General features: G+C 33.5%; 1 protein-coding gene across 1 annotated transcript in view; it reads right to left on the bottom strand.

Moving 5' to 3' along the window:
• LOC128982067 (enolase-phosphatase E1) overlaps window positions 1–22936 on the bottom strand; it is an 88743-nt gene that overhangs the window by 47946 nt on the left and 17861 nt on the right. Inside the window, exon 3 of the mRNA XM_054401110.1 lies at window positions 16551–16744. Within this exon, the coding sequence (XP_054257085.1) occupies window positions 16551–16744 (194 nt within the window). The remainder of the gene's footprint in view (window positions 1–16550; window positions 16745–22936) is intronic.

Raw genomic sequence — 22936 nt, 5'->3', positions numbered from 1 at the left:
ATAAAATTTGAGTTTTGTCTGTACATTGCTCAGAATCATAAATTTTTATGTTATTTTTACGTTTTATACATTAAAGAAGCCGAAACAAGTCTCATCTCAATTTCTGTCTGTATGTCTGTCTGTCTGTCTGTTACGGCCAAAGAGCCATTTTACGCGGCCTTCTCTTGAAAAACTAGAGTAACTATCAAGATCCAAATCATTTTAATGTATTTACTGGATTGGCGAGAGTGTCTTTAGCCATTAAAATATGGCCTCACTACTTTGTAAATAAAATTACGGACGTTCAAAAATGCTGTTTTGTGCGATTTTTGTCAAGTTTTCGTCCAATTTTTATCACATAATCACCTATGAAATAACGAACAGCTGTTCGGATCAAGATTCTTTTTTCTAGCTGTCACTGATATGTTTACAAATGTTGTTTACAAATACCGCAACCATTTCCGATCACGTTTTGAAAGCAAATCCAAACCAAGTGAGATTAAAAAAGTTTTCCCTTACATAACGGATTTAATTAATCGCAAGTGCAATAATTTGTAGGGTAACGTAAATGAAAATAGAGATTCTTTTTGTATAAAATTATTCTTAAGTTTTACCTAATAAGTACTTTAACCTAGAATACATGGCCAACCTACTAAGGAAATAAATTTAAAACGTTCAAAACCCCAAAATTGTGTAATTTTTTCACATTTCCTTCTAATGTTTACTAAGCATTTTTTATACTTAAAACTGTCAGATACTGTATTTGTTTGTATATAATAGTTTTGCCAGCATATCTGAAAATATGCAAACCAACTGCTGTTCTTTATATAAGAAGTTTTCAACTGACTACTATATAAAGATTCCCGTGCGTAGAACGGGCACCCAGCTAGTATACATTAAAGAAGCCGAAACAAGTCTCATCTCAATTTCTGTCTGTCTGTCTGTCTGTTACGGCCAAAGAGCCATTTTACGCGGCCTTCTCTTAAAAAACTAGAGTACCTATCATTATCCAAATCGTTTTAATGTATTTACTAGATTGGCGAGAGTGTCTTTAGCCATTAAAATATGGCCTCACTACTTTGTAAATAAAACTACGAACGTTCAAAATTGCAGTTTTGTGCGATTTTTGTCAAGTTTTCGTCCAATTTTTATCACATAATCATCTATGAAATAACGAACAGCTGTTCAGGTCAAGATTATTTTTCTAGCTGTCACTGATATATTTACAAATGTTGTTTACAAATACCGCAACCATTTCCAATCACGTTTCGAAAGCAAATCAAAACCAAGTGAGATTAAAAACGTTTTTCCTTACATAACGGATTTAATTAATCGCAAGTGCAATAATTTGTAGGGTAACGTAAATGAAAATAGAGATTCTTTGTGTATAAAATTATTCTTGAGTTTTGATAACCGGGAAAAAGACCTTGAATCAGTGTTGTATATGGCTGGGAAACTTACATTTATTTTTAATAAGCGTTACCAATATGAGCTTACAAAAAAGGTTTCAACTCATTGACGGCACTTCAATTGCGGCTGTGTAAAGTGACAACTGCAGTGGTATTGTAACAGAGGTTTACGGATTATGCTCAACTCGCTTCTCCAATGTGTCTTCTCACCGCTATGTGCTGCAATCGCTGGACCATACCGGGACCATACGGCCAATAGACCAATTGCCCATCTCTTGGGTTCGTAGGACTAAACAATTATTCATAACCAAATTTCGACGACGATCCTTGATACCAGTACTTTTACCTAGAATGCATGGCCTACCTACTTAGGAAATAAATTTAAAACTTTAAAAATCCCAACATTGTGTGATTTTTTCTACCTTTCCATCTGATGTTTACTAAGCATTTTTTATACTTAAAACTGTCAGATACTGTATTTGTTTGTATATAATAGTTTTGCAAGCATATCTGAAAATATGCAAACCAACTGCTGTTCTTTATATTAGAAGGTTTCAACTGACTACTATATAAAGATTCCCGTGCGTAGAACGGGCACACAGCTAGTAAGGAATAAATGTGATATTTTTTAAGTAGACATTTTAGTGTAAATCCAATCAGGCAAATAGAAATACGCTAAGTCTGCAGGTTTGCTGAGGCGGGGGTATTATAATACTTCTTAACTTCCTTATAGATTTGATGAAGATGGATCATCCCAAGCGTCCTTCGAGTTAGAACATTTTCTGTTATACCTCGTCCTCGAGTCAATCCACTGAGCTTTTCATTGTCTTTATGAGGGTCTGTTTGATGGCCTGATCATACCAAATTCCAGACCAGAGTTTGTCTGTATGCCTGATATTGAGATATCCGTTCTTAGTGAATATTTTGTATTCTTCTATATCAATCCTGTATTTCAATTCATATTCAGCATGTTCTGTACATATAGATGGGCACATTGTCTGTGCTTAAAACTATTTCTTATCGGGTTATTGTTATATCTATTGTGCGGGTTCGTTTCTGTCTTTTTTACCACTTTTGCCTATGTTTATCTTATATCTATTGTACGGGTTGGTGTCTGCCTTTTTGACCACTTTTGCCTATACTTTGTCTTATTATTCAAGACAGATCATCATAGGTTTATGAGATTATTTTCAAACATGATTTTCAATTATTTAATCTATATAAATAAAATTAGAGTTTTGTCTGTACATTGCTCAGAATTATATACTTTTAGGTTATTTTTACGTTTTATACATTAAAGAAGCAGAAACGAGTCTTATCTCAATTTCTGTCTGTCTGTCTGTCTGTCCCTTTGTCTGTAACACTCAAGATGGCATTTTACGCAATCTTCTCCGTGAAAACCAGAGTACATATCAAGATCCAAGTCATTTTAATGTATTCACTGGATTGGCGAGAGTGATTTAAATATAGCCTCACTACTTTGTAAATAAAATTACGGACGTTCAAAAATGCAGTTTTGTGCGATTTTTGTCAAATTTTCGTTCAATTTTTATCACATAATCGTCTATGAAATAACGAACAGCTGTTCGGATCAAGATTATTTTTTCTAGCTGTCAATGACATGTTTACAAATGTTGTTTACAAATACCGCAACTATTTCGAATCACGTTTTGAAAGCAAATCCCAACCAAGTGAGATTAAAAACGTTTTTCTTACATAACGGATTTAATTAATCGCAAGTGCAATAATATAGTCTAATAGTGTAACCGTAAATGAAATTAAATAACTAGACATCGTCCAAATCGGAACCAGAAATTCTTTGAGTATAAAATGTTTCTTGAGTTTTGACAACCAGAAAGAAGAATACCTTGAATCAGTGTTGTATAGGGCTGTGACACTGAAATGATCGTCGCCAATAGCTAACAAAAAAGGTTTCCACTCATTGACGGCGCTTCAATGGCGATTGTGTAAAGTGTAAAGTAAAAAATCACAACTGCAGTGGGTGATTGTAACAGAGGTTTAACAGAGGAAGTGCTAAACTCGCTTTTCCAATGTGTCACTTTCTGTTTCTACTCACCGTGTGATGCAATCGCTGGACCATACAGCCAATAGGCCCATAGCTCATATCTTGGGTACGTAAGCCTACATATTTATTCATAACAACCTTTTTGACGACGATCCTTGATACCGGTACTTTTCCATAGAATACATGGCCTACCTACTTAAAAAATAAAATTACAAATGACCAAACCCCCAACATTGTGTGATTTTCGTCACATTTCCTTCTAATGTTAATAGATATACTAATCATTGTTTAGAGAATGCGTAATCTATTAAATAACAAAAAGTTGTTTGGGTAAGGTTGCTTCTTTTTCAAACTGACACCGATAAGTTTACGCTACAACTTTTTACGAGAAAATCCAAAAGCAAGAGATCAATAACCTCGGGACTAGATATTAATGTATTTAATTGGTCCGATTTACTGTAATTCTTAGGTAGGTTCTTACGTAGGTACTGGTTCTTTTCCTTAGAACCGGTAGTTTACAAATTAGATATCGTTGGTGTTGCACCTTATTTATTAGAGCCGTCCGTATTCAATTTAAGTGATGTCTTAACTCTGTATAAGTTTTGCTTTTTCTGCCTGGATTCCAAATCTTAGCTTACCCGGTATGCTAAGAAAATGATAACCTATTTGAGTAAAACATTTGTTGGGCAAATCATCATGAATTGTTTACGCCTTTATATTGTTTATGTATCAATAGTTCGTGGCCTTTGTTGGATTGTTGTATTGTGTTGTTTTGTTGTATGTTGGTAACGCATTAATGTCCTTATTTCTCAGTGTTTCACGGAATGGACAAGAGCACCTTTGATACTGAAAATGTCAACCGGAATAAAGTGTTAAATGGTGAGGTTGAGGTAGTACTTTAAATACGTTTAAGTTAACCGATGTGGAAAGTAACTTTCAATTATAGGCCTACTTTAGGGCTACGCTTCATGGATCTATAAAACATTTTTAAGTTTAATCATTGGACATATGGACCAACACGATCCGGGTGACATTTAATTGCGAAGCATTTATTTTGGCTTGAACTGTCAGATACTGTATTTGCGAAGGTTTATATATAATAGTTTTGCCAGCATATCTGCAAATATGCAAACTAATTGCTGTTCTTAATCTTAATATAAGAAGGTTTCAACTGACTACTATAAGATCCCCGTGCGTAGAACGGGCACACAGCTAGTACAAAATAATACAAGTGCAGAAGGGCACGTTGCCCATTTGAGCCGTGTCCATATTTTGTTAAATTAATAGTGGTTTACAGCAACTGGATGAAATTTTTAATAATTTTTATGTAAAGTCATAGTCATAAATCTGGAAAATAGCAATTTACTGCAAACTTTTCAGAGGTTTCTTCTATGTATTCACTCAGCTTAGTGAAAACATAATATAGAGCCCTTGAATGTTATTAAACTAACGAAAAGGGTTGTGCATGATTACTAGCGCTACTCAGCAAAAAAATGTCTCAAAGTGCACCGAGCAGCAGCCTAAAAAATACTATGTAACTTACCTAGATGGTAACATAAAAAATTCTCAAACTCGATACAACAAAATAGTTCAGTCCATAGCTTCACTATATCCATCGCAGTCAGCTGGATTTACGTAAAACCTCAAGAGTAACCGTAGATTTCGACGGGATTTAAATAGTAAAATATTAATAGGCAATCATATTTCTTACAAAATGTTTTTCTCAGCTTGTGTGCATCGCAGGGAAAATCTTTCGGTTAGTTATCCAGAAATAAAGTTATAGGCAATAATAGGCCCTAAATAAAGACACAAATCTAACACTTTCGGTTTACAGCACGCAACTTCATCTTGCGAAAAATTATTATATCTATATACCAATAGTTTATTTTTCGTTATTTTTATACACAGTTCTCCAGGACTTTCGTTGGTTATTAAAAAATAAAACAAAGTCATAGCCGATAGAAATGGGTGGATTAACGTGTCACTTCCGATTTCCATCCAGTACCTTAATCTGGCTCAAAAATAACAAAATACACAAAAATAACAAAAAAATCAAAATAACACTCGAATTTACTATTTCTTGAGCCCCTGCTAAAGCTACATTCTGATTGCATTGTAGAAAGTGCCTCACTGGTTTGCTTACATAACCAGGATACAGTTTTGTTGTTTATAATGCGACAAAGCCACTTGTGGCTTCTACTTCCTGTCAATGTTTATAAAAGGGGCCTTGACTACTTGGTTGTTAGACATGGACACAGATAAAGCTTATCAGCCCGGAATACACACGGTTACATCTACATCTAGAACAAAACATTCTTTCTTTCATAATAATTAATTCAATTCTCCTTTCTCGCGCAAATTAATCCACCCACTATAACCATATTATAACGAAATCAATTGAAATGGTTAAAATTCATACTATCCCCGTTCGCCATATAAATTCACCTTTTGCCAAATAAAGATACTACTAGGTGAAACCCGCCAAAATCTGAACGATGAATATCGTATGAATTTGAACGGATGGTGATTTTGGGGTCATCGAAACGAAAAATAAAATCGGTCCCAGGTCCAGTTAAACCTCATTCCTAATATAAGAAATTTGCTAAAATCATGCTACCAAAGGCTGCGTCCATAACAGTGTCTTAAAGTAATCTATCAAGTCAGGACTATCTAATCTATCTACAGCTGCAAACTTGTTATGCAGCCTGTATATGTATGTTGTACATGGATGTACTCGTGAGAACATCCTACACATTTCCACATTTCCAGCTGTAATGATAAGATAAAGCCATTTATTTTTGGAGAGGGGATTTTCTGCTTCTGATACAACATTATTTTTCCCATTTCAGTTCCGAGTGAGCCGTGATCTTGTACGTCCCTACCTTGTTTGTAGTAGACCTAATTCGTTTGCCTCGTACATTGATTAAGATGCAAGACAAATGTGTAAAAGTTCTATAAACGTTTACTATACGGAAGTATTAATTGCGTACGTTTGTAGTTTAATTTGGTTACATCTTTTGTGCACGGTGTAATTCAGTTGGTATGTGAGTTTCTACTTTTGTTAGAACATTATATGAAGAGATGGATAATCATCCCAACCAAGGTAAGATGTTTTCTTATGCTACAAAGGTTTTATTTTACCCTTGTCAATAAAGTCACCTGTTACATGTATAAAATTATTTAAATTAAGTTATACACTTTGTAGGGTACCGAATTTTATTTAAGGGGTTAAAAACTTTGGGAGTATCCAGATTTTAACAATTAATCACGAATAATACTGTAGTAACCCAAATTTATTTGAGACCAAATCACGATAAAATTTTCGTTTGAATTTATTAATCTGGCCCTACGACTCTGTAGGGATTTTATACTATAGTTTGTATATTCAATCGCCACACGTTCGTTTATTTTACCAGAGCTTTTAGTTAAATAGGTTAAAATTGAATAAGAGTAGTTGAACAATATAATTGATTTACATATTATTGAAGTTTTTAGATCGATACAAGCATTTCATACTTTTACAGATACCAAAGCTACGGCAAAATGTTTAAAAGATAAGGTGCTATATGAACGTTCACTTGGCAAAATAAAAAACCGACCTACCTTGCAGCCTGGAGGTACAAGAAATGTAAAATGTAAAAATGAGCCATTCTACAAAGCCAAAAAAATTAAGTTTGGTAAGTGTACTGTAAATTGTTTTAGTTTAAAATGTAATCCTTTATTTGTAAGTGTTTGTATACAGCACAAAATGTTTGCATACAATTCACAATATAATAAGTTTGGTTTTAATTTACCAGTCAAAAGTCTCATCACAATTAAGGTTTAGTTTTTTGTTTGATTTTACATACGGCACAGTATTTTTTTTTATGACGAATTATCTTTAAAAATAAGTTGCTTTATATTTTGTACCGTATATTTATTTATTTATTACTTAACGTGGATAAACTCGTATTCTACATGCTAGTTTGCCATTAAGTTTGGTATGGATTAGGTTTTACGTGTGAAATTAAACAATGATTGTAAACCCTTCTTATAGCTTTAAGAGATCCTGAATTTTAGAAGTTTACATTTTTTTTTTGACAAAGCTTATGTTTTTAATTATATTGTTGAAGTCATCGTGGACTTAGATAAAACCAAAATTATGTACGGATAAGAAGTTGAAGTATTTTCAAATTATTGTATATATAATTTGAAGTACATCTATACTTATTTACATTATTTTTAACAGTTTTACATGTGTTACAATTTTATTGTAAATAAAATTATTTTCTTCTAATACATTTTTAATAGTAGATTTCAGACTTACAGTAGTATAGGTAATAACAGTTTGCTTAGATAAACAGTGTAAGTATGTATCTCATTAAACTAAAGAGTTTAAAAACTAAAAAAATATATTTTTTTAATTTCAGAACCATTAGTTGATGTTGAATTTATTGAAGATAGTATCCGTTACACCTGCATTCTAAGTAGAGTTAGAAATTCTACAATTTTGCAACAAGGGGATGTGAGACCAGTTCAGTGGATAGATGAGAACTTCTACAAGGCAAAAATAAAAAATATAGGTAAGTACATAGTAAGGACGATTAACTACTTACATTTGGATTATTCTAACCGAACATTTTGAAACTTCGTGTGTATGTTAAGGCAGAAGATACATACCTATGTAAAAATTTTACTCCGATTCAATTTAAAATTCCAAAATGGTGGCCACTTTTTTATATATATTTTTTAGATATATTTTTTTAATATTATTATTATTATTATATATTATAATATATTAATATAATATTATTATATATTATTATATATATTATATAATATTATTATTTAATATTTTTAATCATATATTTTTTTAAATTTAAATTACTAAAATATTTTAATGCCACTTTTATTTAGCATTTAATATTTCCTATCAAACGACACTAAGTCAAAAAATATCTTATAAAAAATAGATAAAATGTCAAGATTTTAAGCTGTAAATGGGGTAGAATTGTAGAATAAGATTAAGCTAGTCAATTGCTTCATCGTACAACTAAAGATCGCGATGTTTAAGCTATTTTCTATTTGATAATTAACAACTTGGTGTAGTTCAAAATTAAATATTAAATGCTAATTAAAAGTGTTCTAGACATCTTTTAATAAAATAAGCCAGTTATTAGTAGTTAAAATAAAAAAAAATTAATGGCTGCCATTATGATATTTTTATTTGGATTAGAGTAACTTTTTATCCAACATGGGTCTCTTTTAGCTTAACATACATACCAAGTTTTACAAAGATCTGTTGAAACAATCCAAAAATAAAAATGTTTTTGTAACAAATACAAAATGGGGGAAATCCGGTTATAAAAACGTTATTTTCTTGATTTTCTCTTTATTTTGACCCAAGGAATCACTGCGTAAATTACGTCCCGACCTTTTTCAATCACCCTGTATGTATAAAGTACATCACGATCAACTAAAGAAGGCCACCATTGGGATATTGGAAAGTTTTTTAGAAATTTGATCGCCATTTTCTAAATTGGCGGATAACTTTGACATTTCTCATGGAAGACCATGGGTCTTGTTATCATGTTTTCGCATAGCACATGCAATTTAAAAATGTTTTTACTCCCGAAATTCTTCATTTAGAGCTACTCGTTTAGGAGTTACAGCGTGCAACACCTATGAAAAAAATTACAGTACTTTAATGGCGTACATTTTGCATAATTTTTCTCCTTGTGAGTAAGTTTAGAGCGAAAATGCGTTGAGTAAATAAGTCTGAAAATTGCACCTACATTATAAAAGGACAATAATATACACAGTTTTCAAATTTTCAAGTTTGTGGCAATTTTTTAAACAATGGCATCAATATTGTTGATGTATTTTATGGTATTTTTAGAATGTAGATACGATTTCAAGACTAATTTACTCTTCGCCCTTTCGATCACATTTCGCTTACTTGGAACTACATGATGCAAAATGTAAACTTCAAGTAATTTGTTCCTTGATGAGTAATTGGAGGCTAGCAGCCATCTTGGATAGTTTAAAACAGCTGCTGAAGAGTTATTTACCATCTCATTTTTTCACACACCAGAGTGATTGTAATTAAAATATCTAGTAACCTGTGAGATTAGAAATGTTCTTTTAGTTTCTTAATTGTTTACGAGTTAGAACGTCTAGGCTCCAGGGGCTCTTGAGTTTAACACGCTGTAACTCCTAAACAAGTAGCTCTAAATAAAGAATTTCGGGAGTAAAAACATTTTTAAATTGCGTGTGCTATGCGAAAACATGATAACAAGACCCATTGCTAAACTAAATTGCTGCCCTCGCTGTAGCAGCAAATCAATTACTTGTTAAAACTAATATAATTTATGATTGAAAATTGAATTAGGCAAATGGTGATTCGCTTAGTCTGCAGTCCACAAAAAGAGAAAAACGGAAAATACATAATGAATTATGATAAAATATTATGTTCAACTTGACAATTTATCCCTACATTATTTTTAACGTGCACAAATTTCAGTATTACTGCATAAAATGGTAAGAATAAGTTTCTTTACTAGCAATTCTAAAAAAATGCAAACTTTATTCCAGGGTGTGATGGCACGGTTGATGTTCTGTTCCTGAGTGACAAAGTGAAACATCAAGTTACAGTTGACAAAATCAGGGATAATTCAAATATAATACCGGGCGATGTGCGCGAGGTCAAGTGGAAAGATGGCAAATACTACCCTGCTCGTTTATCATTATTGCATACCTTATGATGTTTTCAATTTTATTATATTTCCAGTGTTTTATTCTACACTTGAGAGCCTTGTTATTGGGTTATATTTTGCAGTTGTTCTATCATTGAAAGCTGTGTATTATCTGATGATTGTTTGATGGGACTAGAGCTCATGAAAGGAATGGTGTTTGGTTTTATATAGCTTTCTGTAAGTGTTTATTTGTCTTTATTTTGTACTTGTCTTTATAATTAATCACATTTTCTAGAAATAACTTTGTATTTGTAATTTATCATATTTTTTCCTAAATGTGGTGAATGTCTTAACGGTACTGAACACCGCAGATGAAACAAAAAATACGTATTGTATTTTTTACATATAGGATTGAAGTAGGATAAATTAGTGACACATTTTTTTTACTACATTTTGAAAAGCAAATCAGCTGAGCTGTATATCTGTTAAATATTTTATACGAGTATATGTATGAAAGAAATGGCGTTTGGTTTTTGATAGCTTTCTGTTAGTGTATACTAGTTTATTTAGCTTCATTTTTTACTTAGGTTTGTAACTAACCAGACAAAAAAAAATCTTATCGTACCATTATTTTGTCATTACTAATATTTTACCTAAATAACATTTATTTCTAACATTTTATACATCTAAGAACTTTTACATGTTTATCATTATTCCATACCTTATGATGTTTTCAATTTTATTATATTTCCAGTGTTTTGTTCTACACTTGAGAGCCTTGTTATTGGGTTATATTTTGCAGTTGATCTATCATTGAAAGCTGTGTATTATCTGATGATTGTTTGATGGGACTAGAGCTCATGAAAGGAATGGTGTTTGGTTTTATATAGCTTTCTGTAAGTGTTTATTTGTCTTTATTTTGTACTTGCCTTTATAATTAATCACATTTTCTAGAAATAACTTTTGTCGTACCATTTTTCTCATTACTGTATTAATATTATTTTTATAAACTTTTACTGGTATCATTTTATGCATGAGTTATTGTAGCCTACTGTATGTAAGAAGTTTGACAAGTTTAATTTTACATACAATTTTAATGTATGTCTTATAGCCCTCCAAGTGTCTACAGTAAAGGGCTCATTATTGTCCTGTTTATTGCACAATAGCAGAGGGAAAAATTTAAGAAAATAGCCACTTAGTTCTAAATTTTATGGGGTTTTCAAAAATGTTATCAAATAGGGAGCTGATTCTGCAACTAAATAAATTTTGGGTCAAAAACATAATTTGCACCCTTAGCAATAGCTGAAGCCTATAATAATAGCTCGTAATATCTCGCACATCATAATACCCCAACGGGTGTGTTATGAGTCGCTACAACGACACTAAACAGCCTGAGGGTTACAATTTATAACATTTTAAGTGTTTTTTTTTCAGACTTGAGAGTTTTGTGACAGGATAGGCCATCGGTTGTAGAAAAAGGAGAGCTAAAGATGTCTTGTAGTTGCCTAAAGTTAAATTCACTATTTGACTAATGGCAGTCAATTAGGATGTCAAATGTTGTCTTTTTTCAAATGACTGTTTGGCCTGACCGGAGGAAACTCACAATCATAACCTGAGATATATATGGGTTTGTTGATTATGTACTATCACATGCAACACAGGTCTGTAAACTGACACAGACCAATGGGCTAGGATAGTATACATCTTCAAAGCTTAAATCTGTTTTTATGATTGGCACAAGTCAAATTCATAATGCAAATATTACATCCAAAATTATTACAATTTCAGTATGGTTGGAAGTGTATTTTCTTATAGTAAAAACTAGTGTTGAAATATTATCATATCCTATTATAGACCTTATAAAGTTATACGGACTATTTTCAAATTTCAGTAAAATATGTTTTTAAAAATATTTAACTACTGTTCACAGTTCTCCTTAACATATCATTTAGGCCTACCATAAAAAAACTTTATAACCATTCGAGTGTTATTTGTCGTAAAAGCGACAAATAACACACTTTGTGTAGTGTTATGTGTCGCTTTTGCGACACACAAACATCGTTTACGGCGAAGGCCCTATGACTGACTGAATCGGATTGAACTGGATCGAGTTACGTATCGTTCTTTTTGGCAGTTTCTAAGCTTTCTCCAGAGGTCTGTTTCTTCATTTTAGTTCCGAAAATATTGTAGCAGACAGCTGACGTGCGTATTTGTAAACAGCTTGGTTAACCTCGCATCGATGACTGATGTGTTTTATTACGTTTATCATTGTTTTAGTGTTAAAATCAAAAGTAGTAATATACGTGGTGCATTATAAGAAGATTTAAGTGGTTTTGAAGGGCTGGTTGATGATCCTGAAGAAGTAGGTAGTGATATTGATGTAAATTATCAGCCAGATTCCTAGCTATGGTTAGGCTATGCATTCTTAGCTAAACGCTTTGTACCGAAATCGGTTTTTTGCCCATAACTTATTTATTTGCAAATCTACTTCCTTATATTATTATATTTTTGGAATCCCCATAAAATTCTGAACAAAGTGGCTATTTTAAAATATTTGTAGACCTATAAATTATAACAATTTATTGAGCGCAAACATACATTTTTTTATTTATTTCATAATTTTTGAGAAATGTTAACCCCACAAAAATTGTTGAACATTTTTTTTGTAATGTTTTATATGTTACATTGAAGCCCATAATTTTCCAAACAAAATGACATATAAAACAGTATACTTTACATTGTTTTTAAGTTTCTAAGATACATTTTAATAAAACCCTGCGATTGCGCAATAAATGGGCGAACATTAAGACCAAAACTAGAGACACTTGGAGGGTTAATGATTATAAGCATTATGTTACAAATTAAACAGTTAATACATTGTAAATCACGTATTTCTCTTAACCTTTATCCAAGCTAGCTCGTAGTGATAGATCGTTCAATCGTTCAATTTATATTCCTATCTTGGTAGAGTAGGGGGGTGGTACAAAATGTTCTAACATAGAACTAGTGCAAAGTATGATGGTGTAAATGTTTCCAAAACCTCTGAGAGGGCGCCAACTTGTTTCATGTTGCTTGGTGTTTAGCCATTAGTTAACAAGGAAATTCAACATGGCAAAAGAGTATGACAGGACAGTTAATTTAGGTCTACTTAAACTAAAAACAGGTTTCACAATGGAAATAAAAAGCTGACTGTTAGCTTCGAATCGGATGCATCACCTGTTGGTCTCGGAGCAGTTCTATCACACAGACTAGAAAATGGAACAGAAAACCCAAAAGCTTTTGTATCACGCACCCTAAAAAAAAGTGAAGTGAAATATAATCATATTGATAAAGAAGCAGCAGCTATTTATTTTGGACTGAAAGGAAATCATCCCATAAATTTATGGACGCAAGTTTATATTGATTACTGATTAAGCCTCTTGTGTCCATATTCGATCCTGAAAAGGCAAAAGACTACCTACTACGGCAGCGACTTTCTCCATCATAGGTTATGTCGTCTTTGTCCTCGTTTTCTATTTTTAGTAAGTAATAAATAAATCACTACAAATAACAACAGGGCCCATTACAAGAATAGCCTAGACCATACTGAAGTAGTGTATTTGCCAGAGAGTTGAAGACTGTGTCCCCCACTCCTGTTCGCCGTTGACCATCGATATGTACTAGTACTAAGTACTACGTACTATCGTAGTATATATCGATGCCGTTGACCAACCGCTACCGCTATCGCTTGCACTATTTGGCCAAATTTTCACAGCGATAGCGGGAGCGATCCCGCCCGTTACCGCTCTTCGTGCATAAACCACACAAACAGCGACCAGCGAGAGCGACACGAATGGGAGTTTGAATTGATTATTTCCAAGCTTACATTGCGACCTGCTGCCTAAAGTCGAACTAAAAATGTCTACAAGATCGTTGCCCGCTCCGCTCTCAAACGCTCGAACATACAAACAAGATTGTTCCAAAGTTAACCATGCGCTCGCAACAGCTGTTTGTGTGCGCGTTCCTACTTGATTGTATGGGTTTGATTTCGTCACTAAAAATCGTGCCACTCCTTCCCGCGCCGCTCCGCTCCCTATCGCTGTATGTGTGTTTCTACCCTAAAGCCCCGTTAAAACAAAGAGCGGGAGCGGTTGCGGTAGCGGGAGCGGTTTTCAACAACTTTGAGTTTAATGAGACTATTTATGCACGAAGAGCGGTAGCGGTTGTCTTGCCGCTGCGGTTTCCAATACGAACGCTGTAGTTAGAAATCGCAGCGGTTGTTTGAGAGTGAGCGGTTTTCAACTACATTGAGTCAAAACATACTGTTTATGCACGGCGGAAGCGGTAGCGGCTGCAGCCATGGTTACCAACTTGACCAAATACTCCATTGCACTCATAGGCTAGACCAGTACTGTAGATGTGTATTTGGAAGAGAGTTGGCAAAACTGTGTCCTCCACTCCGTTCGCCATTGACCGACCGCTACCGCTATCGCTTGCACAGTTAGGCAAAAATTTTACAGCGATAGCGGTAGTGGCTCCCGCCCCACTACCGCACTTCGTGCATAAACGGGGCCTATTCGATATACAGGGCTTTTCAGAGCTCCCTACCAAAGTTTTAGGACATTGTCCCTGGGTAAGAAACATATCTAAATATCATATTAAAATTTTCCAGAATTCCTTAGTAACTCACAGTCACACATCCGCCATTTTTAGCCTAGTATTTGAAGGATGTGTTTAACAAAATAACACACTGGAACCTTTTGTCACCGGCACAAATAGCTCTCCGCACTACAGCTGGGACACTAGGGTACTGCAGTAGTTGGGCGCGGGTAATAAAACGTGCTAAAAGGTTCGAGTAATGGTAGACTGAGAAATTTGTAAACACAGTGTACTCAATCCCAGAAAAATAATTGTCGAGTACGGGAGGAAGGTGTGGGAAAGATTTACATTACACACGAAGGATTGAACATATTTCATACTCACAACTTACCTACTAGTTCACTGAAATGTTTAATGTTTTGTAGTAAGCAACGTCTTTAACGAGTAAACAGCTATAACGTCATCAGACATTCTCCCCGTCACTCCTGAGTTATCAAATGAGGAACAATAACAGGAATGTAATAATGCAATAACTTTAGCCAAGAACCATGTCTCTTTATCAAAATCTAAAACGGTGAGGGCAACTGTGTAAATCGAGTTCCACGACTCTTGTACATTCTGGAAAAGCGTTTTTCTCACTGTTTTACAGGTTCATTTTACAGGTCTTGACGAAACTAAACAATTGATTTAAAGAAAATATAAATCAGATCACTAATTACGAAATGACAGCAAAAAATATTTAAGTAACTTGTTAAAGTTAGGCTAATTGTTGACTGCCTTTTTAAATAAGTAGTCAGTTTTATATTTTCTTTATATCAATCGTTTGGTTTCATCAAGACCTTTTAAATGATACTAAATTCAACCATAATTCCCGTTTGAAAATATTGAACTATCCTCCCTACCCCCACTACGCCTAAGGCCTGAATTTTACAACTTTTAACATCATTATTAGAGTTCCTCATATATAAGAAGGTTGCCGCAAACTAATCTCAAATAGTTAAAAGTTAAGGGCAGGGGGTGCTAGTTATTTTTGAAACTCTCGTGGTTAATTGGATTTGAATCATTTTATGGTGACAGTTATTTATTAGGGCAAAATCTTCTAAATTATCAATAATTATTGAAGACTCTCATGTATAAGAGGTTCCTGCAAACCAATTACCAATATCTCAAATAGTTAAAAATTTAGGGGGGGGTTGCAAATTACTTTCTCAGCCACCCGCTGAATATAGATTTAATACAATTCTGACCCGCCTGGTGTTTGTTTGTATAAAACCAATACAATCCCGACCCACCAGGGTCAGAATTGTATGAGGGTCAGAATTAGATTGTTTTCATAACTATATATATATATATATATATACATATATAAAAATTTGAACGAATGGTGTTTTTGGCCTCTGGGGACATCAAAATGAAAAAGTAAATCAGTCCCGGGTCTAGGTCTTACCGTGCCACCTACGGTAATAGCTACTTCCCTATAGGGAAATTCGCTAAAAGCAGGAGATTGAGATGGGCTGGACATGTGAGGAGGAGAGAGAACTCATCATTAATTAAAGCTGTGGACCAGAACAAACCAGAAGGCAGAAGACCACTCGGCAGGCCGAGACTGCGATGGACGAGTCAGGTGCTAAAGGATGTGGCTGTATTGGGCACTACTCCTGAGGCAGCGGAGGATAGAGAAGAGTGGAGAAGCATCGTTGGCGAGGCCAAAAACCTTCTGAGGTTTCAATGGCCAAGGAGGTAAGGTAAGGTAAGTAAAAGTAAGGCTCAATTACTACAAATGCATTATAGTAAGCTGCTACACAAAGTATTGGGAAACCTAAACTGATGATTAGAAACTAAACTACTAATAACAATAAGAAATTAGAAAAAAATTTCACTTACTGTCCTTTAAGTTCTCCTTTTTTGTAGCCATTCTCCATTATTAAACCCTGAAGATCTTTCAGACTTTTGGCTTTGCTATCAAGATCCATTTGCCAAAGAACATTTTTGATCACAGAGTTAATCAAATCATCTTTTTCCCCATCCACTGGGATGTCGAGAAAGCCCTCCAGATTCTTTTCTTTGTCTTCTTTTGCCTAATGAGTGCAAAACAAAATTTAGTTGATACAATTTGAAAATATACCTGCTGCAGCACACCTGCAAACCAGAGAGCAAAAAAAAAAAATAGAGCGGGCATCAAGCAGAAGAGGTGAAGCCCTCAGAAAAGTGGTGGGGGGAGCAATGAGACATTCTAGTTTCACTTGTTTCAGGCGTTGCTTCCATGCAAAATGTGTTTCGAGTCAGGAAAGGTCTTCTAATAACATTGTTAGAATAGTAAAAAGTGTTATAAGCCTCCTAGATATTATAGTTTCAAATTATTTGTGTGAAATGTTTATGTTAAAAAAATAACTTGTAATAAAAACATTCAATTTAATTTGCTTGAAAGGTTTTCTCAGTATAAAATACATTGCCATTGCGGTTTTAACGGGAGCCTACCAGTAGATCGACAATTTACTTTGTCGTCAGGCCACTAGACTGTATTTTTAAATTAAGTATATAAATACCAAAAACCTATTTGTCGACAAGTTATTTCATCGTCAATCCCATTGACTAGCCTGTAAAATTAAATTACTAAGTGCGAGACTCCCCTTCGTCGACAATTGACTCAACCATCAGCTCATCGAAAGAAGCTTTGTTGATACATTCATACTAGTTTATTTAAGAGGGAGGTTTCGAAATTCATCCAGCTAATAAATTGCTCGGAAACATCAGCCAGTGAGTCATTACTGCCCCTGAACCTTGGAATAACTCAGATGGAGAATTGAATTCAATTAAATTCAAAACTACTTTATTCATTTTTTGTACATAAATACATTGAATAGTGTCAACAGTTGCAAGTAGGCCTAATAGTTATGTCAAAGTCAAAACATTCTTTATTCATTGTTTTGTAGCGTAAGTAAATTAAATGAAATGAAAATGAATGAAATGAAAAAGTGCTTTATTGCTGCTTTTATTTACATTTCCAGATACCACGCAGGGCATCTGCCAAAATGAACAATTTAGGCATTGGCCGGGGAAAGACTAACCATCATAATTCTTAATTCTTTAAAATTTTCTTTAACATGGTCTGTTTGTTCCATATTTAGCATTATTCTGATTGATTTCTTTTGTAGTTTTAATATCTCATTCAGATTATTAATATTGGTTGCTCCATAAACATGTATATTGTAGGCTAAATGAGAATGAATCATACCGTAATAGACCATTTTGAGAGTTGTCAGATCACAAATATTTGTTAATGTCCTGAGAGCAGACACACCCGAATTCATTTTTGCCAGTATTTTTTCAACATGGGAGTTCCAACTGAGACTGCTGTCTATATTTAGGCCTAAAAAGGTTGTTTGTCGAATAGGTTCTTAAGATGTATTATCAATTTTTATGTTGGGGAAAGCAATTGTTTTGTTTTTGGTGGAAAAGTTAATATAATTAGTTTTAGAAATATTCAAAAATAAATTATGCTCAATTAAAAACCTTTGGATATTAATGAGTTCTGAGTTTGCCACAGATTCTATATCCTCCAATTTTTTTCCTGATATCTCTAAGTTTGAATCATCTGCATAAAGAATTATTTTGCTCTCCCTTTGATTTACTAGTGTTTGGTTCAAACCGTTGATGTAGATTATGAACAATAAGGGGCCCAAAACTGACCCTTGAGGTACACCTGTTTTTATTTTTTCAAGTTTTGATGTTATTTTTGATGTACTGTTTTTGTGAGAGTGTGTTACTTCTACATATTGAGCTCTGTTTTCTATATATGACTGAAACCAATTATAAGAAATGTTGGTAATTCCCACATTCTTTAGAATTTCTAACAACTTACTGTGGCAAACACTATCGAATGCTTTTTTAGCGAATTTCCCTATAGGGAAGTAGCTATTACCGTAGGTGGCACGGTAAGACCTAGACCTTGGACCGATTTACTTTTTCATTTTGATGTCCCCAGAGGCCAAAAACACCATTCGTTCAAATTTGTATATATGTATATATATAGACTTATATATATATATATATATATACGTCCGTGAACGCGATAACTTGAGTAATTTTTGTCCGATTTTGATGAAATTTGGTTTAAAGGTGTAAAGCGGGATAAACTTGAATGAGTTCGCGAACCAGCATGATCGGACCATGGGAACGGGGCTTTACGGGGTGTTTTATGGGGTAAAAATTGGTTTTTCTCACTTTTGACCCTCAAAACACAAAATTTCCCAATTTCTCTTTAGACCTATTTAAAGAGCTTAAAAAAACAATTAATTTAGTATATAAAAGTATTTTTGTTCGGTTAATAGTAACGGAGAAAATTAATAAAATTGTTAATTTAAAATTCCCATGTTATTCTTATGGAGAATATTGTCAAATGTTGTAGTTTGCTTGTTTATGGATATATTTTGTATTTTGATCAAATTTATTTATTTTGTACTAAGCTATCAATATTTTACAAAAAAACTCACTTCATAAGTTTTCTTGTAGCAGCAAACCTAGGTACTGGTTAAACCTAATGTTATTAAAATATATTTAATTGAAAATCAATTAAGACAAATGGAAATTCGCTTAGTCGGCAGGTTTGCTGCGGCGGGGGTATTTAAGGTCCATAAAGATGCCAATACATGTTTCACCTTTATCTATTGAATTTAGAATGGTTTCCACAAATTCTGCTGTTGCAGTCCCAGTTGATCTCCCTTTGCGGAAACCATGCTGAGATTCATCTAACAAACCCTCCGTCTCTAAATATTCCAATAGCCTTTTGTGCATGGCTCTCTCATAGATTTTTGAGAAAGTTGGGAGCAACGATAAGGGCCTATAATTTGAAATTTGTTTAGGATCACCTTTTTTTAGAGCTGGTATTACTTTGGCTATTTTTAGTTTGTGTGGAAAAATTCCAGAGACAAAGGATGAATTGATCAGATGAACCATCACCTTGCATATTGCTGGGCCAATAAACTTGATCACTTTTATTGGTACTTCATCGTACCCACATGAAAACTAATTTTTTAAGCCATCAATTACAGTAGAACCTCTTTAATCCGAACTAATTGGGACCAGGGGTAGTTCGGACTATTGAATAGTTCGGATTACAGAACATATTGTTGTTTTTACATAACAATAGCTAAATTGGCTAAAATTGATCAACATTATTTTGGGAAAAGTGAAAAAAATGTTTTATAAAGTAAAATACAGTGTTTATTTAATACAGTAGTAAACATGGTGAATAAACAGTACTGTAAATTAAATACAGTATAAAATAAAGAACTACTGTACTGTGTGTAGAGTACAGCAATGAGGGGTTCGGATTAGTGGACGTTCGGATTAGGGGGGTTCGGATTAAAGAGGTTCTACTTTATTGTCATACATTCTTTATTATCTATTGGTTCAATCTTAAAACTGTTTGGGCCTACCAGTCTAGAAATGATGCTGTCTTTATCCAACTGATCACTCTGTTTACATGTATTAGTACTACAAATATTTGAACTGTTACTACTGCTAGCATCATTCATAGATTCTACAAAATATTTATTAAATTCAGTAGCTATTTCATATGGGTTTCCTAGCTTATTATTATTTACAACCAGTTTTATATTCTCATTAATTTTTCCCTTGTCCTTCCCTGTCTCTGATTTAATTATTCCCCAAGTTTTTTTTCCAATACAGGTTGATTTTTAAATTTTGTTCTTCAAAAAAATCTTGTTTGTTTCAGTTAACCTTGATTTAAATTTGTTATTTCCTTGTTTAGCTTTATTACTTAAATGTTTGTTTTTTGTTTGCCTTGCTATTTTAAATAAATTTATTACTTCTTTTCTTTCTTCTTTTAGAGAATCTGTGATCCAATTGTTATTATTGTAAGTTTTTATCCTAGTTTTTGTCTTAGGAAATATAAGATTGAAATAGTACATAAAAGTTTTGAAGAAAGCATTGGACTTATCCTCAACATTTGCATAATAGACATCATACCAGTCTTCCATTCCCAAATAGTTTTTGAATATTTCCAGATTGTTTTGTGAAAAGGTCCGTTTGTACTTTATAGTAAAGTTATTATGTTTCTTACTATTTTCATCTACTAATATATTTAGTATTTGCCCGTCACGGTCAGAGAGAGCAGTCACAATCCCCTCAACTTCTACTCTATCACAGTTTATATTAGTTACTAGTGGCTTGTACAAATTATAAGGTCTCATGGGTTACCCTACCTTGAATTATCAATTAAATTACGCACCGTGACGGTACCAAAATAAATGTAACGTGTTTTTTTACGTGTGTTCTGTGTTTTAAATTGATGAAAAATCTGAGAAGAGGATAAACCTGAGGATGTGGCAGTCGCCACGAAACATGTAGTTTGTCTACCAACACTAAACAGGATATTGTAAGGTAACAAAATAATTTAATTAAATTAATCTTAAAAATTAATAAAGCAATCTCCAGAAGTAGGACAATGAATTCTGACTTGAATTATCGTTTAACATTTTTGTGTATTATAATATGTATAATAGTTATTACATACCTGCATAATGCATTTTGATGTCTGCTCTGTTTAAAATAAAAATTCCAAAGGACTGTTCATGCGGTGTGTTTATAATATAAACTTTCTAATCATAATACAACTAAGGAACATTTTTCAATAATAATCTTCATGACTATTAATTAAATATACAGGGTGACAAAAAAGTCTGGAAACGGCTTAATATCTTTTTAACTAAATCCGTTAGAAAAGTCAAACTTTTCACATCAACTTACACGTATAAAAACTACTTTTTCCAAGCATTTTCATGTTTTTACCTCCACCAGGGGACGTCCCATGAGGAGTAGGTACATAATCTTTAATGTAAGCATAGGTTGATATGCACATCATTTTTAAGGTCTGGTCAAGTGGAGTTCATTGCCGGAAACCGCATCTCAAAAGGTTCATTCGTTACAAAATGGCGGCATTTCAAAGTTCTTGTGGAATATACCTTTACAGGCCTTAATATTGGTAAATACTCGTATTAAACATTATCTTGAGAGCAGAAACTGTATTTTAAAGTCAACTAGCCCATATACTACGTTTATTCAATCTTCAAAACATATTTAACCGGGTTTCAGATTTCCCGGCTAATTTTGACTATGAGTATTTACCATTACTAAGGCCTGTGCAGGTATATTCCGCAAGAACTTTGAAATGCCGCCATTTTGTAACGAATGAACCTTTTTTGACGCGGTTTCCGGCAATGAACTCCACTACACCAGACCTTTAAAATGATGTGCATATCAACCTATGCTTACATTAAAGATTATGTACCTACTCCTCATGGGCCGTCCCCTGGTGAAGGTAAAAAAATGGTAATACTTGCAAAAAGTAGTTTTCATGCATATAAGTTGATGCGAAAGGTTTGAATTTTCTAACGAATTTGGTTAAAAAGATATCAAGCCGTTTCCAGACTTTTTTGTCACCTAAAGAGAAATCGGGAAATTTTGTGTTTTGAGGGTCAAAAGTGAGAAAAACCAATTTTTACCCCATAAAACCCCCCGTAAAGCCCCGTTCCCATGGTCCGATCGTGCTGGTTCGCGAACTCATTCAAGTTTATCCCGCTTTACACCTCTAAACCAAATTTCATCAAAATCGGACAAAAATTGCTCAAGTTATCGCGTTCACGGACGTATATATATATATATATATATATATATATATATATGTCTATATATATATATACATATATAAAAATTTGAACGAATGGTGTTTTTGGCCTCTGGGGACATCAAAATTAAAAAGTAAATCGGTCCCGGGTCTAGGTCTTACCGTGCCACCTACGGTAATAGCTACTTCCCTATAGGGAAATTCGCTAAAATTTTCTGGTCAAACTTTCATTATGTTATCTTTACAAGGTAATGAACTGAAAATATAACTTATTTTAAAGAAGCACACATATTTCATTGGTACTTTTTTATAAAAAATATTTTTTAAATTTGAAAGAAAAAATTAGAAAAAAAAATTTATATTAGGCTACACTATTTCAATCAACACAGTCGCAATGTACATACCTTAAAAAAAATTGTATTTAACTGCAATAATAAGGGAGTTATTAATTTTTTTTTCAAAACATGTGTAAAACATGTGTTATTGGCTTGGGATTCTTGAGTAACAGCTGGCATCAAATGGCTGGGCCGCCCCAGCCAACGCAAGCCAAAGTGCATGGGACTACTCAACTAAATCTAGGGTTAATTATTGGGATCCAAAGGGTTAAATAGAAATAAATCTG

This window comes from Macrosteles quadrilineatus, unplaced genomic scaffold (genome assembly GCF_028750875.1).
Source record: "Macrosteles quadrilineatus isolate MER2022 unplaced genomic scaffold, UCM_ALF_1.0 Scaffold_1__1_contigs__length_201487025, whole genome shotgun sequence".
NCBI classification, from domain to species: domain Eukaryota; kingdom Metazoa; phylum Arthropoda; class Insecta; order Hemiptera; family Cicadellidae; genus Macrosteles; species Macrosteles quadrilineatus.
The sequence above is the reverse complement of the archived record's forward strand: the minus strand, read 5'-3'. Positions and strand labels throughout refer to the sequence as shown.